The sequence below is a fragment of the Zonotrichia albicollis genome, chromosome 16, assembly GCF_047830755.1.
Source record: "Zonotrichia albicollis isolate bZonAlb1 chromosome 16, bZonAlb1.hap1, whole genome shotgun sequence".
Taxonomy (NCBI): domain Eukaryota; kingdom Metazoa; phylum Chordata; class Aves; order Passeriformes; family Passerellidae; genus Zonotrichia; species Zonotrichia albicollis.
In genome coordinates, this window is record NC_133834.1 from 4,439,434 (window position 1) to 4,456,312 (window position 16,879).

At 58.0% G+C, this 16,879-nt stretch overlaps 1 protein-coding gene across 1 annotated transcript; it reads right to left on the reverse strand.

Annotated features, from left to right (window-relative positions):
* Nucleotides 1-298: 298 nt before the first annotated feature.
* LFNG (LFNG O-fucosylpeptide 3-beta-N-acetylglucosaminyltransferase) lies at nt 299-11,354 on the reverse strand. Its single transcript, XM_074552723.1, has 8 exons — nt 10,894-11,354; nt 4,102-4,150; nt 3,185-3,284; nt 2,911-3,064; nt 2,735-2,820; nt 2,285-2,450; nt 1,983-2,068; nt 299-1,897 (listed from the first exon to the last, which is right to left on the reverse strand). Exons 1-8 carry the CDS (start codon nt 11,287-11,289, stop codon nt 1,831-1,833), a joined length of 1,104 nt encoding a protein of 367 aa, XP_074408824.1. The 5' UTR covers nt 11,290-11,354; the 3' UTR covers nt 299-1,830.
* Nucleotides 11,355-16,879: the final 5,525 nt, after the last annotated feature.

The window sequence follows — 16,879 nt, forward strand, 5'->3', positions numbered from 1 at the left end:
AACAACCGGCTCTCACCTCATCCCCACCGCCTCCCTCCCGCCCCGAGCCTGGGAAAAACCAGCCCCGAGGTGCCAAAGCCTGTGCGAGCCTTTTGGGAAGGGGAAGGAGGAGAGGAGCCTCACACCCCGGGATGCAAATGGCCAGCAGGATGGCGGTACCCGTGGGAAAAACGGGACAGAGGAGCAGCCCCTCCTCAGAGCATCCCTGAGAGCTCGGCCCGAGGTGATAACATCTGCGGGGGATCAAGGGCTGCTCGGAGCAGCACATCCATAAAGAGACGCCGGAGCCGGGAGCAGGTGACTGTGGTCAGCAAAAAAAGCCACTTTATTGGTGACCGCTCCCACGGGAACCCCGTGGCAGCGATCGGGTTCAGGTCCCTGAGAACACACTGTCCATGCTGGTTCCCCTCCCCACAGCTATTGCCTTAAACACATCCTAGGTACAGAAAGCACAGAGTGACATTCCAGATACTGGAACATATAAATTAAGGTAAGTGATAGTTACAAGACATCGCAAAAATTTTTTTTTTTCTTTCTTAAACAGATTATCAAAGGTCGGGGATTTTTCTTTTTCTGATCCACAGAAAATGTATAAAAAGCATTTTAAAATCTACATATTTCTCATTGTTTTCTTTTTTTCTTAAAAAAAAAAGGCACAGTAAAAAAATACTGGCTCAATAACATATTTACAATACACCCATTATGGGCTATTTTCCCTCAGCTTCAAGGTGGAAATGTTCAGCTCTGGCTCAGCCCAGGGGCAGAGAGGGCTGGCAGCTCTTGGGTGATGCAGGGTCCCTCTCCCTCCCTGGATAAATCCCTCTCCATCAGGGAGAGCACAATGGGAGGGTTGGAGATGCTGCCTGCCTGTGGCAGGTGCGTCCTGGGCAGCACCCACAGCCAGGGCAAGGCTGGAGGATGCTCTGGCCCCACGGGGGACACCCACACAGCCTGGGCAGACCTCGAGGTGTTCCTTTGCAGAGCTGCAGGGCTGCCCGAGCAGCACTGGAGGGAGACCCTGGACAAACACAGTGCCCATCCCACTGTGGCAGCTCTGGAAAATCCCTCCTCCCACACTCAATTTATAGAAAGTCTTTACACCAGTCTCTAAATAGTTCACCGACCAATGCTGCCAGCAACACTTCACCCATGTGGGGGGAGCTCTGGGAAATGGAGTTAACACCAACACCATCTCCCAGCCACCCCACTGTCTCCCTCCAGTGAGGCTGTGGAGCACCCAGCAGCTTTGCAGGACCCTGGAGGAGCCACTGCCATGGCCAGAGGCTTCCCCTGCCCACCTCTGCCTGTAGAACTCACAGGGACCCCTCATCCAAACTGGGAGCCAGAGCTTCGCTGCTGAGATTTTGGGACTGGGAGAGAAGATGGGCTGGGTCAGGGGTTACAAGAGCAGGTTGGGGGGAAAGATGCAAAAAAGGGAAGAACACACCAAAAAAAACTTAACCTTTGAAAGGGAAAAAAAACAACAACCATCAAGGAGAAGCAAGGCCGGGGTGGGGCAGGGCCCCGCGCTGCGGCCGCTGCCCACGCATGGCGTGGGGCGCGCCAGCCGCGGTGCCCGTGGGTAAGTGCTCATTCCCGTCCCTCTGCACCCTCCCAGCCGGAGCAGGCAGCGAGGCAGGCAGGGCAGGGCTCAAGGGGCCGCACAGCAGCCTTCAGTACACACACACTGTGCAATACCACAGCAACGACGTCCGTCCGTCCGTCTGTCCGCCCGGCGGCGAGGCCGGAGCGACACACCCGCACGCAGGTCCCGCACGCCCGTCGGATACCGGGGAAACGCGGGACGAGGCTGGAGGGCACGTGCACCTCCTAGTAAACCATGTTGGTGGGGCACCACGGCGTGTCGGGGTACAGCAGGCAGTGCACGGAGCGGAACCTGAGGGGAGAGGAGCAAAGCTGAGCACGGGACGGTGGCAGCCCCAAGGCACCCAGGTTTGGGGGGACAGGGAGCCCCAGCTCACCTGGATGGGTCCTCCTCGACAGAGAAGGCTCCCTTCATGTGGATGGAGTTGCGCTTGTTTTCGAACATGCCGTAGCTCAGTGTCACCTGGGGGGCAAGCACAGAGGGGTGAAGTGGCCGACATGGTCGTAAGGATCAAGCAGAGGAAAGGGGAGCTGCAAAAGTCACCCCATTTCCCAAAGCCTCCAGTGACATTTTGCATCACCCCATAGGGATGGAGCTTTTTCCCCTCGGCTGTTTTGGTCACATATCAAACAATATCTTAGCCACAATACCCAACTTTTAGGTGACAACTTGGGGTACCTGTTTGTGGATCTCCGACTTGGGCACCTGGTGGAGGTTCTCCAGGTGGGAGTGGAAGAGGTTGCTCCTGATGAGCTTCACGCCCAGCACAGACTCGATGATGTAGCCGATGGTGCAGTCGTCGGGCAGGCGAATCTTCTCTGCAGTGCTCATGAAGTGACCCCCGCTGCGGGGAGACAGAGAGGGGCTGCAGAGGAGCAAAGCCCAGGGGATGTGGGCACCCGGCAGGATTCTGGGCTTGGCCAGTGGGTGCCCAGCTCTGATTAAAAGTCACTTTGGGGGAACTGAAGCCCTTCCCAGCTTGTTTCCAAGCTCCCTGCAGACACCCCCAGAAGGCAAAGAGAGAAAGGTTGTGGGGCATGGTCCAACACCCATCCCCAAAAATGTCACCTCTCTGTGCCCTGGGGACCATGAGGAGTCCCCATGGGAGAGCAACACCAATGCTCTTACCTGGCCCAAGGGCTCATCTTCAGTGCCAGCCCCCGGCTGATACAGAACCCTGCTCCACCCGTGGCAAACCAGAAATGCACAGGATGCTGCAAGAGAGGGGAACCAATGCAATGAGACAACAGCTCCTTCTGCACACAGCCCACATTAAACCAGCCCCAAACTCTCCCCGGGCTCACCATCTTGTTCTCACTGATCCTCTCCGTGGCCTGGATGGGCCGGTCCAGGCTGGGCTTCCCGATGTAGATGTCCTGTGTGTGGGGGTAGCTGGAGAGCAGCTTCACCAGCATCCGCACGTTCACGTAGTTGTCATCGTCCACGTGGCAGAACCACCTGCAGTGACAGCAGTGTCAAACCCACCCGGGCCAGCTGCCCAGTCCCCAACCCCAAAACCACAAATGGTCTCTGTTTGCACCATCCTGCCCCCCTTTATCCCCCAGAGCAGCCGCTTACTTTCTGCCGGACTCGATGAACTTGTCGTACTCCACGGCCATCTTGCAGGACAGCGCCTGGCGGCTGTGGGCAGCCGAGCAGTTGGTGTTGATGACATTTCCTGCAGGGAAAAAAGAGGGGTCAAAGCCCATTGGTGCATCCCACACCTCCCCACACACTCAAACGGTGACACTTCACCACTCATGTCCCAGGTGTGCCAGGGGGATGGAAACTCATGGGTGATCCCGACGCTCAGTGACCCACAGGCTATGGTGCTTTGGGCAAATGATGAATTTTTGGGGGAATGTCTTTTTTGTCCACGTGAGAGAAGGGAAGGGAAGATTAAGCAATGTGGATGCTGCAGATGCACTGTAGAGCAGCCCTATCCACATTTTAAGCATGATGCCCCCTTACATCACCTTGCCCAGGGTGCACCAGCCACCTTGGGGGTGAGGGAATGTCTGTGAGCTCTGAGTTTCCCCAGGACATGGTAGCAAAAATCCTGCCCTGTTTTGCTTGCCCAGCTCAAAGTTAATCTCTTCCCAGCCTGAAAAGGAGTAATTTGCATGGGGAGAATAGACCACACTGACCCCAGCCCAGAAAATGCTCCCACAAAACCTTGTCAGTGTTGCCATCAATCCCAGCTCACCCCAGGGACAAAGAGGTGCAAAGGCACCCTGTAACTGTGATCTCCACCATGTAGGGGATGGGCTGGGCTGGCTGGGAAGTAAAGCTGCCCCCAGATGGGGCTCCCAGGCCGAGGGTGTTTAGGCATCATCAGTGAAACAAATTGTGTCATGCTCAACTAATGTTCCTGTGGTAAGGGCTTTTTCAGAGTTCCCAGGGCAGGACCCACACCAACCATGCTCCACAGGTGGGAGCTTTTCAGGGGACCTGGCCAGGTCACACACACAAAGGGACAAGAGCCACAGACTCACGTGCTTGCTTCTTCAGCTCCTCATCCTCCCCGTCAGTGAAGATGAAGGTCTGAAAGAGAAGACGAGGCACCTCTGAGGACCAAGGGGCTGAGAGCATGTGGCTCTGCATGTGACACAGCACCTCTGGGCAGCACCTGGGAACAGCTCCTCCAGGAAGCTGGTGGTGACTTCCTCCCCCTTGCCAAAACCCCGAGTGGCACTGGAGAGCCAGGCAGCCACACACCAACCCCAGCTGCAGACCAGGCTGGGTGCTGAGCTCCCCTTGGGAGCAAACCCTGCACGGAGCATCCCCATCCTGCTGCCTTTAGCATGGGCAGCAGCTGGCAGGGAGGTGTTGGGGGCCACAGGGGCTGTCCCCAGCACCAGGGGAGGCAGGGGCACGCAGGGGAGCAGGTGCAGAGCCTGATCTGAGCAGGGATTTCAGAGCTGAGCCGGTGCGCGTGGCGCCGCAGCAGCCGCCCAGGCAGGTGTGTTTGTCCCTGGCGCCGGCTCCAACCGCGTCCCCACCTGTGTCAACAGCACGTGCCTGTCCTTGGCCACTTGCACAATGCCCCCACAGCTCCTCTCTGCTCCCTGGGTCCTACCCAAGGGGGCTGAGATGGTGCCAGTGAGCCCCAAGGAGGGGATGGTTCCTCACTGCCCCATCCCAGCACAATCCCACGGTGCCAGGCAGCACCCGACTGGGCCCCTGAGCTGCCTGCCCGGCTGCACTCCTCTATTTACACAGCTAATTCCTGGCATATGTCACCCAGGAAGGAGGACTGGAGGGGCTGCTCTGGGCCTGGGATTTGGGGAAGGACGAGAAGCAGGAGGGGAGAGCAGGGGGTGGGAAAGGCATCGCCATCAATCAGCGGGCAGCAAACAAAGCTGGAGGAGAGAAACCACAACCAGCTGCCAAGCGCTATTAAAAACCAGACGTGCACAAAAGGGCAAAGGAGGAAAGACAAAAGGGCTGGGGGGGAAGGCAGGAGGCAGCAGAGGGGGACGATGCAGCGCTGGAGATGATGAATTACAAGTGAGCTGGAAATTGGGTGCCACCCCGCAGCCGGCCCCGGGAGCGCGCTGGGGTTTTGTGGCTTGTTTGAGGAGCTGGGTACAATAGTGGGGTTGACTTTACTCAGCGAGCAGAGTTAAGCGGGCAGCAGTCATTAGCATACAGCTGCACTGGTTAACCCAGCCCTGTTTGCTCAGGTCCCCAGCCGGGGCTGGTGGGGACAGCCCGGAGCCTCAATGGGAGGGGACGGGGCTACAAGTGACCTTTGGGGCTTGAAAAGGAGAAAAGAAAAAAAATTATGGAGGAGGTGGGAAGGCAAGTTCTCACAAATGCACAGCCTGCCGTGCAGCCTGGCTTGTGAGGAGGGACAGAGGTCAGGAAGGCTCTGAGCAAAAGGGGATGGGGAAGGGCTGGTGAGGAGGGGACAGCTCGGGGACAGGGAGCCATCAGCTGCAGGGCCAGGGATGCCTGTGGTGCTGTGTCTCCATGGACACAGCACTGCTGGGGTGGCACAAGGTCAGTGCTGTGTGTAGAGGAGGAGCTCTCACCCCCATACAATTTGGGGTACAGCTGCTGGTCCCCATTTCCCCCAGGTGCTCAGGGACTGTTCAGGCAACTGATTGAGGTACAAACTGAAGCAGGGCAGCAGGACAGCATCCAAGGATGCCTGAGACAAGCCCATCTCACAGGGGGTTGGCACTCCAGCCCAGGTTTCAGCCTTGCTGGGGAGGGCAGGGAACTCACAGCCTGTGCACAGGCGAGACAGAAAATGTTTGCTTGATTAGCTCAGAAGCGCCGTCCAGCAACTGCCTTCAGCTGCTCCAAAAATAACCCCACAACTAATCCTGCACTCAGCCTCTATAAATAGAGCACAGAGACAATTGTTTATTACTCGCCTGCACCGAAACGTTTCATCCTAGCCAGGCATCTCCCCTGGGCCCCTCCCCACACACAGCCCTGGGATATTCCTGGTGTGGGAGGGCCAGGTGCCACCTCAGGGACTGGGACAGGGGCACACAGCTGTCAGTTGCCCCATGTGGGCACCTACTAGGGCCTCACAGGTCTCCCACATCCCTCCCAACCCCACCATGACATTAAATTAAAACTAAAACAATTAAAGGCTTCATTTTTTTTTAATTAATTTTGTTATTAATTTGTGTTTCTTGGAGGGAAGATGCACCCTGCCTGCATGGCCTTTCACCTGGAGCTGCAGGGGAGAGGAGCAGAGGTGACAGCCTGGAAGGGGATAGGCCAGGAAAGGATGAGACCAAGCAAAAAACATGAATCCACCTTTGGCATCTCCCATGTAGGATGCCAGACATGAGGGCAGAGTTCAGTTTGTAGTGGTGCAAGTGGGCACTGCAGCCAGCATCCCTGAGCTGTCACCTGTGAACCATCACCCCCAGAGCACTCCCAGCCCTCACAGCCACCTCTCTCCCACCTGGCCCCTGTGCCAGCCACAGCACCGAGGGCTGCAAGGACCTCTTGGACCCCCCCCCCCCCCCAGTAACTTTTCCTGCAGGGTGCAAGAGAGGAAGGGCCCTCTGCTCCCCCCCACCAGCCCCTTCAGGAAACCTCATTGTTCTCAGAACTGCAGCTTCAAGAAACACAGGATGCCAAGTCCCTCCCGAACAATAGCTGCCAGCGCTGCTCGCAGCCCCGCACAATGCGCGGCCCCGCGGCCGGGACTGAGCGGCACCCGGGATGGATCCCGGCGGCCAGAGCGGGGTCAGCCCCTCCCCAGTGCCCGCCAGGAGCCAGCCAGCCGCCGCCAGCCCTCTCCGAGCCCTTGGGGAGGGAGCTTTTCTTTCTTTCTTTCTTTCCTCCCCTTCGTTTCTCCTTTCGGGGTGACTCATTTCCCCTGCGCTGCTGGAGCCCGTGGGGCGCTCATGGCTGGTGCTGCACAAAGTGTCCCCTCCAGCCAGGGCCATCCCAGGGTCATTGTGGGCTCTCTGTGCTGCCCGGCCCAGTGGCTCTGTCACTTCCCAGGGTGACACACTCTCAGCATGCCCCCATGCCTGCCACCACCCCACCAAAAGGGGAACTGGGCCAGGCAGGCACCCCGTGACCCTGCAGTGCACAAACCCTGACCCTGTGCCACATCTCACTTCCCCATGCTGGGAGAGGATGGAGCACCCCAGCACCCTTTTCACAGCCCGGGTGCAGAGGAAAGGAGGCAGCAAGATGTGCTGGTTGGGGGGGCTCAGTCTCCAGCTGGGTGAGGGGTCCTGGAGCAGGTCAGGGTGCTGCCTGCCAGCTTTGTGTCCCCCAAGGAAATGTTCTTCTTATCCCTCCAGCCTCGGGGTTTAGGGGGGAAAATCACCACCCCCTTCACCAAGTTGGGAGCAGTGTGATGGCCATGTCCCTTCAATGACAGCGTGCCACGATGGCAGCAGCCTACAGTCCATGGGGTGGCTTTGCCCGGACCGGGGGCGGGTCTGTGCTGGCCCCGGATCGCAGGGCTGGGACCTGCAGAGGCGGAGAAGGGGCTTGCAGGGCCGCGGGCTCTTCCTCCCTCCCCCCGCTCCCTTCAGCAAGAGGAAGAATCCTTCACTGTAATTTTAAATGCTATAATTTTTAATAACCTCCTCACAAACAATGAGCTCATTGTGTGGCGAGGGTCCCCCACCCTCCCTCCCGCCTGGTGCTCCACGCGCCGCTCGCCGGCCCCGGCGCTTTTATGGGCAAGGACAGCAGCATCCTTCCTTCGGGACGGGCAATGGAGGGGCTCCCACCCCTTAAACCCACACAGGCTGCCCCGGGGGACAGCAGGGAGGGACCCTCACACCCCACCCGAGTTCATCGGTGCTCAGCAGGGCCTGGCACCCAGCCCAGGGCCGGGGGGAGGCAGCTGCACTGTGGGGCTGGTTTGGGATGAGCAGCCCCCGGTCCCAGCCCAGCTCTGGTGGGAGTGCGAGTGAGACTGGCATGCCAGCACACTCCGGCGTGTGGGTGGGGACCCTGGCCAAGGTGCTAGAGGAATTTGGGAGCCGCCATCAGAGGAGCGTGCTCTTTGGAAGGCGAGCCCGTTGGCTTTGCCCCGAGAGCAGGAATTTTTCAAAGGCTGCAATTACCGACGGGAGGCAGCCAGCGGATCCCACGCTGCCGGGACGGCGGCCCGGGCTGAGCCCCGGCGGGCTGCGAGGCGTGTGCCGAGCTGCCTGGATGCCTCCGGGTGCCCCAGGGACACCCAGCGCCTCCAGGGCACCCCCAGGGGCAGCAGAGGTGTCTTTGGCGGCTCTGCCGCTGCAGATCACCCGACTCGGCAAGAAAGCAGCGGATTTGGAGTTGCTCCTGTCCAGGATTTCTGCTTTATGGTTATTTTCCTCCCCTCTCTCTTTCCTTTCAAGTGCAAAGTTTCTACAGCATCCTGAGGATACTGAGACAGCTAGAAACTCTCCCCAAAGCAAAGAGGGGAGAGCGCATAACTCTCCTCCAAAAGCAGCTTGTCCGGCCTGGATTGTGCAACCCAAAGAGCGGATTTAGAAGGGAATAGGGATGTGCTCTCCCTGTGCAGAGAGGCAGGAAGGAGAAGGGGGTGCCCTTTGCAGTGTCTTGGAGGTGACAGAGGGCAGGAAACAGGGACTATTGTGGGCAGAACAAAGAACGGCCAAGGAAGGACACAATGGCTGTTCCCCCTATCTGCCAGGAGCTACCTGCTGGATTTAACCCCTTCTCAGCATGTCTGCATCCCTCCTGCCTGGCTAATGAACAGCCAGAGGGAGCCTGGGGGTTGAGGGGGGTTGAGTGAGAGGAGGAAGAGAAGCTGCATCAGGCAAAGGAGATTCTCAGCCCCTGGGCAGGAACTTCCCGCGTTGGTGAGGCAGCTCACATGCCTGAGCACCATTAGTGAAACCCAGAGTGAGGGAGGATAAGCAGAGACAGGCCTGACTCAGACCAAGAGAGACATTTGAGCAAAGGCAGTGCCACCAAATCACCGTCCTGGGGTGGAAACCAGGGGGCCAGGCAGGGAAGAGATGCAGGGAAGCAGGAAAGAAGAGCCCCCTAGCACCAACCCCACACTCCCACACTCTGCAGGCAAAAATCCCCAACTGATGCCAAGCTTGGGGAAGCCCAGGATGCCTCAAAGCCTCCCAGGGACAGCGTGGGAAGGGCAGAGCCGGTCACCCCCAGCAGGGCGGGCTCATCCCCTGTGCTCACATCCCTGCTTTGCCCCGCAGGAGTTCGTGCTGCCTCCAGCTCTCTCGGCAGCTCCTTGTGCTCAAGTGCTGTACAAGAGGCGTCACTCAGCGGCTTGGCTTGTCAGGCAGGCACCTCGCCGGGCTGCGGCCCCCCTGGCTTCATGGCCCTCATCTCTAGGCAACCTGACCTGGACACGGCCGGCTCCGGCTCCCTCGTTCCCATGGAAAGTGCCACACAAGAGGCTGCGAAGCCTTTTCTCTGCGCCAGGAGAAAAGGGGCTTTGTTAGCTTGCCCAGGGGGACAGCGTGAGAGCCGAGCCTCAGGGCTCTGGGAATCCAAACGGACAAACGAAGCACAAAAAAAAAAAAAAAAAAAAAAAAAAAAAAGAGAAAAAAAAAACCCTAGAAGAAAGCCGGAGCTCACAAGAGGGAGAAGAAAAAAAAGAGCAGCCATTCCCAGGATCATCTGTAGGTGCTCAAAGAGCGTTTCACTCCACCACCACTCACCACCCCCTCGCAGTGACAGCAGAGCATAAAAGAGGTTTCCATTAAATAACTGGACCAAGGAGAAGTGGCAGATCCACTGCCAAGCCCAGGAAAAATGAGGAAAAAAAAAAAAAAAAAAAACCAAAACCCCCCACAATTCACAGGGGAAAAATGCAGCAAGATAATTCTTGGGGTGCAGTGAAGGAGCCAAGACCCCACAGGGTCCAGCAGACCTGGGTGAGGGGGGCATGGCATGGGCAGGTCAATCCTTCCCCCATGACCTCCACCCTCAGCCACTCCAGATTTCCAAGGAAAACAGTTTGCAAGCAAGAAACTGAGTTCCAGGCCAGGAGGAAACACGTGAAGACAGTAGGAAGAAAAGGTTAGGACCAGACATAACTTACTTTTGGGAAGCTGTCTAAGGGTAGAAAAAGTGTCTTAAGAGCAAATGGCAAAGCACATTTCCTAAGGAAACAGCTTTTTTTTTTTTTTTTCCCCTTTTGAATTTTGCTTCAGTACTTGAAGGACAGAGCAAGGGACTGCCAGGACATCATTAAGGTCAGGAACCAGACTCGCTGGAGCTGCCCCGGTGTGGGTGAGCCCACAGAGCTCCCAGCAACTCCAGTCCTGCCCAGTCCCTCGCCAGGCGACCGAGAGCTTCCGCACATCCCAGCAGCATGTCTCCCAGCCCTGGGCTCATAAACTGGGTGTTTTTTGAGCAGCACAACTGTAGGGGCCTGACTCGGCCTGTGGCACCCACGGGCCGGGTTGTACCCCCACACCGTGCCTCAGTTTACCAGCCAAAAGCAGAGCAGCAATAGGGGTACTCAGGGAAAAGGACCCCGGAGCAGAGTTTGGGGAGGGTTCTGAGTGCGAGGAGCCAAGGTCGGGCTCCCTCCATCACTCACCCTGCAACGTCGCATTTCACCCTCCCAAAACCACAGTTGGCTGCAGAACAGCCCAGCCAGCCTCAGAACACCGCCCTGCTCAGCGATATGGGCACAAGGGAAGGGCAGGTGGTGTTTGCTGGGTCACGGCACTACCCGGATCGCGCAGAACGAGATGCCAGGACCGCGGCAGAGAAGCGTGGGCTGCAGCCCGCCCCGAGCCGCTCCATCCCGGCCAGCGGAGGGGACCAGTCCCGTCTCCATCCCTGTCCCCATCCCTTACCATGTCGCGGTTGCGGGAGATCCAGGTGTCGAGCAGCAGCTCCAGCCGCGCCTTGTGAAACTTCTTGGTGGTCTTGACGGCGATGAAAACATCGCGGGGGGAGATGTCCTCGGCCGGCGGCCGCGGGGGGCTCGGCGGGGCCGGGGGCAGCTCCCGCCGCGCTCGGCTCAGCCGCCCGAAGTAATCGGCGAAGCTGCGCAGCCCGGGCGGCCCCTGCGCCGCCGGAGGAGCCACGGCCGCCGCCGCCCCCAGGCTCTGCAGCGCCCGCTGCGCCCCGCCGGCCTCCCCCCGGGCCAGCCCCGGCCTGCCCGGCGGCTCCACCATGAGCACCAGCAGGCAGGTGAACATGGAGCCCACGAGGGACAGGAGCAGCTTCCTCCCGCAGCTCTTCAGCATCCTTCCTGCCTGCCCTCCGCTCCTCGCCGCTCCGCGCCGCCACCACCGCCGGCCCCCGTCGCGCCGCCGCCTTTAAACCGCGCCCGCCCCGCCCGGGGAGGGACGGAGCCGGGGCCGCCTCACGCGGGGCGTGGGCACCGCCCGGCCCTGCCCTGCCCGCGCCCCTCCGAGCCCCGCGGCCTCCCCGCCAGCCCCTGCACCCGTCCCGGCTGCTCCGGGCCCGTCCTGCCCGCTCCGGCCTCTACCCTGCGCTTCTCCGTGCCCGCGAGTGGGTGCGGGCAGGGTGCCCGTGCCGCCTGCTCCTCTTCCTCCTCCTCCTCCTTCTCCCTTTCCCCTGATACCCAGGGATGGGGACATTCTGGTCCCCTGTAGCCCTGGGAGCATCGTTCGCTGCCCTGTCGGCAGCAGAGGGTGCGGTGTGTTCCTTCCCCGTCCCGGGCTGCCCAAAGCCCTGCACCGAGATGTTCTCACAGCCCTGTCCAAGAGGTTTCCAGAAAGCTGAGCAGCCTGACCAAACTCCAGGCATTGTCCCATCAGTCTCCCGTGGGGCAAAGCATAATTTAAAACAAACACACCAAACCTCTTCCCCAAAAAAACCTCAGCGCTTCTCTCACTTCCACCAAGCTCCATTCTGGTGGGTAAATCTGGGGACAGGGAGCCAGGAGCGTCTGCTCTCATTCCTTCTTCAGGGAGACCTGGAGAGGCTCCCAGACTTGACCAGCCTCATCCCAGGCACAGCACTGTGCTTTGAAGCCTCAATGTGCTGGGATATGTGAAAATAAATGTTGTACATTTATATTTACATAAATGGGTACGCAGCAGCCCCCTCCCCTCGCTTCCAGTGATCACTAATCATGATAATGATCACTTGTTAAATTTGAGACACCATTTTTCCAGCCAGACAGTGGGAGATGTGGTGCCTGAAAGAGAAAACTGGGTTGAAATCGGGTCTTGGATGTGCCACCAACTCGATATTTTCCTGGCGCCAAATCCCGGGGCCTCTTTTCCCTCTTCCCCTCTGTCTCTGCAAGCAGTGAGTTCTTGGGGTTTTCTTTCCCAGGGAGTGTGCTGCTACAGGGAGGCGGATTTGGGTTTGGGCCTGGGCTGCAATGTAATGCCATAATCAGGGGCTGCTGCATTTTTGGGCAGGGACCTTGTCCAACTTGCATTTTTCCTGCTGTCACGTGTTCCATTCATCTCTGGCACTGGATAAACAATACCATAATACCAGGCAGGATGAAGCAGGGAAACTGCTTCCTCAGGCAAGCTCCAGCATTTGCCTCCTCTTGATTTTAGGCCATGCATTCTCTTGGTCAGCACTTGAACCATGATCCCAGGCTAGAAACACTCGGGGAGACTTTGAGGCTTCGTTTTTCAGGGCATTGGCCACATCTGGATACAGACCTGGGTTGCCAAAGAAGCCTCCCATAATAAAATTTTTAAAAAGGCAGTTAGACCATACAAACACAGGAACCAAATCCCACACTCCCCACTTCCCGCTATTGCTGCCCAGCCTTCCAGTCTCAATTTGCTCTTTTTTTTTTTTTTTTTTTGGGCGCCCTTTGTCTCCAAACCCTATGGCACAACAACCGCGGCTCGAGAGGCAGCTGAAAAGCCCGAGCAGCAAAACCCTGAATGAAGAAAGAGCCCTTTTCTCCAGGAGCCAAAAGGGGAGGAAAGGCACTTTTCCCCCGACCAGCTGCTCTGCCACTCCCGCAGCCCCGGCGCTGGCTGGGGACACGCGCTGTGGCCAGATGTTGGGGACACAACTGCGAGTGACAATGCGGGCTCTGTGTGCGCCGGGCTCTGTGTGCGCCGGGCCCCGGGGATGCAGGGGCTGGAGGAGCCGCTGTGCTGCCCCTTGGGGATGCAGGGGCTGCAGGAGCCGCTGTGCTGCCCCTCGGGGATGCAGGGGATGGAGGAGCCGCTGTGCTGCCACAGCTGCCGCCACCAGCGCTGTCCCAGCCTTCCAGCCCGGCTGGAAGTTGTTCTTCCAGCAGCACGGTCCTGCCAGAACAAGACTCCTCCGGGATTGTCCAGCCGCTGCCGCGTCCCCACAGATTTCCCCTCCAGGCGCCTCGCTTGATGCTGACACCAAGGATTAAATCCGCTGCTGATTTAATGCCTCCCTCACCTGCCACGAGGCACCGATTCCCCCGGGGAAACCCTGCTTACTCCGCAGTGGGCACAGGATGGCACCTGAGGGGCAGGGAGACAATAGTGGGCATGGGGAGGATGGTCCGAGGAAGGTTTGGTGCCCGTTCACTGGTATTCAGACAATTTTTTGGGTACAAAAACCTTAAGCCCAACAGGGGTGACTCCAGGACCAGACAAATTTGGGTGGCCCGTAAATACAAGAGGTAGGGGAGATGGATTCTGTCATGGCTGTTCTGCCAAAAGGATGCCCAGGCTGGACCAGAAGGGGTATCTCACTCCCTCTCCCAAAAAGGATCCCATTGTGGACATAGTCCAGAACTCCTCACACTGAGATGTGAGGTGAGGCTGCAGGGTGCTGGTGTGCTTGCTCCCCACATTCCTGACTCCACAGGGATGGTTCCAAGACAGAACATTCTGCTCAAATCCCCCAGATCTCAAGGATATGATTGCTCCCACTTCAGATTAATTTCACTGAAACTCCAGACTAGTTTTCCACTGCAGATAGGTGGATTCAGCCCCGCACCAAACCAAGGGCCGGGGCTGCACGTGGGGCATCTCCCTTTCAGCCATACCACGGTATTAGGTCGGTTTAAATGGGTTTAAACTCTCCGCATCGCCCCTGCTCGCAGCCTGACCCCGGCGCTCAATAGGTGGTCCCTAAGAAGCTCCCAGGTTCTCAGGGCTGCTAAAAATGGTTAATAAATCCCCAGGAATAAAGTGTTCAGGTCATCCGAGAGAAATGCCGCGCTCGGGCTGCAAAGCCGCATTGTCTGCCCGCTGCGATTTATGCGCTCCGCCGGACAGGGGTTAAAAGCTCTGTCAGGCGCCGACTTCGCTGCTGTCGCAATGTCGGGGGTATTTAACGGGGTTCAGCCCCGACGTGCGGCCGGGCGGCCACTGCTCCCACTGAGCAGCTCAGGTTTGGGAGGGAGATGTGGGAGGAGGGCGGCCCAAGAGCTGGATGCTGCCCTTGGTCTGCCTCTCACCCCCCGCTTTTTTCTTTCTGGGATTTTCTGCGCGCACAAAAGAGATTTTTGCATCAATTACTGGTAGGAAAGCGGCAGAGCCCCGCGGCAGAACTCCGCGCTCTCGTTCCGGGCTTGGTTAACTTCCCATTGTCTGATGGGCTCCGCTATTCAGGGCTCAGCTTTTTTCATCTATCGCGGCTTTTTTTAAACACCTTCGAAACAAAAAACCTTCCTGCCCTTGTAGCAGAGGGTCTGGCCGTGCCTTTGAGGTGGAACGCGCCAGCATCTCCCTGCCCAGCACGCAAATCTCTTGCAAGGAGTGCCTGTGCTGCATCTCCTGATGCTGAACTGTCCCCACGCCATCAATCCCCGATGTGCTCCAGCGCTGGCACCACCAGCCCCTGCTGCCAGCCCTCTCCACCCTCCGTGGCCTCGGACCCTCCATCGCTTTTCCCCTCCACCTCTGGGGTCTGCTGGTCCCCTCGGCGGGGCGGGAGGACACGATTCCATCCGTGCGGGGCACTGTGAGATCCCACGGGGCCGGGGGCCATACAAATGCAAAGCGTCATTATTTTCCCGGGGCTGAAGCAGAGGCCTGAGAAAGGTTGAGTGAGAGAGGCAGCGAGCAGGGAACAGCGGGGGATTTAGCTGCTGAAAAGGAGCCAGGGAGAAAAGCGGGCGAGGAGTTTCATTGTGCGCTGGGCAGAGGGGGTCACGAGCAAGTTAAACTGGTTAATGTATTGGAGCAGCTTCCTCCGAGCTGCTGGGAGCAAGCAAAGCCCTCAACAAAAGGCCGAGGGAGCATTCTTGCGGGGAAAGTGGGCTCTCTTTAAAAGGATTTGATTTCTTTTCTGTCAGTTGAATGGAATTTGGTGGTGACTCCTCCAGGTCTAAGAATTTGGGGCTTTGGCGGTGGTGGTAGCGGGAAGGGACGGTCCCTGTCTCCCCCCCACCCCCAGCTCCTGCATTTTTCTCCATCTCCAGGCTCGCTGCCTCCAGATTACAGCTCCCGGTACTGCGGGGGGAGAGGAGGAGCTGGGGGAACACAAGCGGCCCCATGGATGCTCTGATCCTGAAAGAAAGCGAGGGGCACGGGGCCGTCCCTGCCCAGCCTGGTTTCTCATGCTCCCTATTCAGCCCAGGGGAGGGGAGGAAGGTGTGGGGAGAGGGGAGGCTGGTGGGGCATCCACTGTTGATTTAATGCCTCTCCCAGTGCTTCACCAGCGAGGTTGATCTCAGGAGAGTTTTGGCAGCATAAGGTGTGCAAGGGGGGATTTCCACTCCTTCCCTTGGGGCTTGGAATTTTGATGTTAAAACCATGGAATAAAGGTAAAAACATGAGGGAAAGGGAACTTGAGGGAAAGGGAGCAAAATCAGCTGGATGTAACCCTTCTTTCCCACAGCCTGTGCATCTCCCAATAGTAGCTCCTGGGGCAGCTGAGGACTATCTTCACAGACCTGGCTTTGTCACCCCAAAATCCCTGGGCTGGTGGGCAGGAGCACACTCTCCATGGGTCCAGCTCTGGGCCATGGGGGGCTGACACTGCTGCCAGCCAGGGGCGCCGGGCTGGGGGCAGCAGCCTCTGCCTGCAGGTGCCTCACTTGGTGCTGACCCCAAGAGCAAACCAGGGAGATTCAGAGCTGCCCTAATCTCCCAGCATGAGATTTACTGCTGCACACTGCTCAGAATAACTGGCAGCGTGGATTTGGGGTGAAAAAACCCAATAATTAAATAAGCAGTGACTGTGATTGGTAACACTGCACTGCATGAGATTATCATGGAGCCAGAGCCTTCAGCAGTGCTCAGGCCTCAGTTTCCCAAGAGGTGACATTGGCAAAGACACCATGGTCCCTGTCCCCTGGGCTGGTGTCTGTTTGTGTCCATCTGTACAGGCAGAGCAGGAGCACAACAAGCTGAGATCACAGTTTGCTGTAGATGATGGGCAGCCTGTCCCAAGCTCCTTCCAGAGGTGTGGTCAGCAGAGCTTGCAGCTCCTGGCCTTTAATTTTTGGCCTCTCATTCTTTCTGGCCCCAAATTTTCTCATGTTCCTGTTGTGAGCTGTCCCTCTCTGCTTTGCCTTTCTGAAAAGGAGCCAGATGCTGATGTCAGGGGAGTTGTTTGATGATTACCCCAAGGAGAAGGCAGGAATCATCTCATGCTGGGCTGGACTGGATGGACAAAGGCCCAGTGAGCCCCATGTCCAGCCTCCAGCAACAGAAGAACTGTCATATATAGTTTGTTTAGTTTTTTTTGGGGGGGTTTTGTATATGTATGAGGAACAGCAACCAAAGGCAGGCTGCTCCCAGAGCCCATCCCAGCCAAACACTGCACTGTGCTCCCCTCCAGACCAGCATCTGCCTTAATAACTCCTTAAATCTCATGGTTTTGTCCATGTCTGATGCAGTGGCTTGTCCCATTCCATGATGGGCCATTCTTTTCCTGGCCACAGCTACCTACAGCTCC

What these genes read in the sequence shown, in the direction of transcription:
- LFNG (XM_074552723.1), bottom strand. Translation starts at nt 11,289, where the DNA reads ATGCTGAAGAGCTGCGGGAGGAAGCTGCTCCTGTCCCTCGTGGGCTCC. An exon ending in TTCATCGAGTCCGGCAGAAA is followed by an intron (nt 3,065 to 3,184) that starts GTAAGCGGCTGC and finishes CTGTCACTGCAG; the next exon opens with GTGGTTCTGCCACGTGGACG. An exon ending in GGATCAGTGAGAACAAGATG is followed by an intron (nt 2,821 to 2,910) that starts GTGAGCCCGGGG and finishes CCTCTCTTGCAG; the next exon opens with CATCCTGTGCATTTCTGGTT.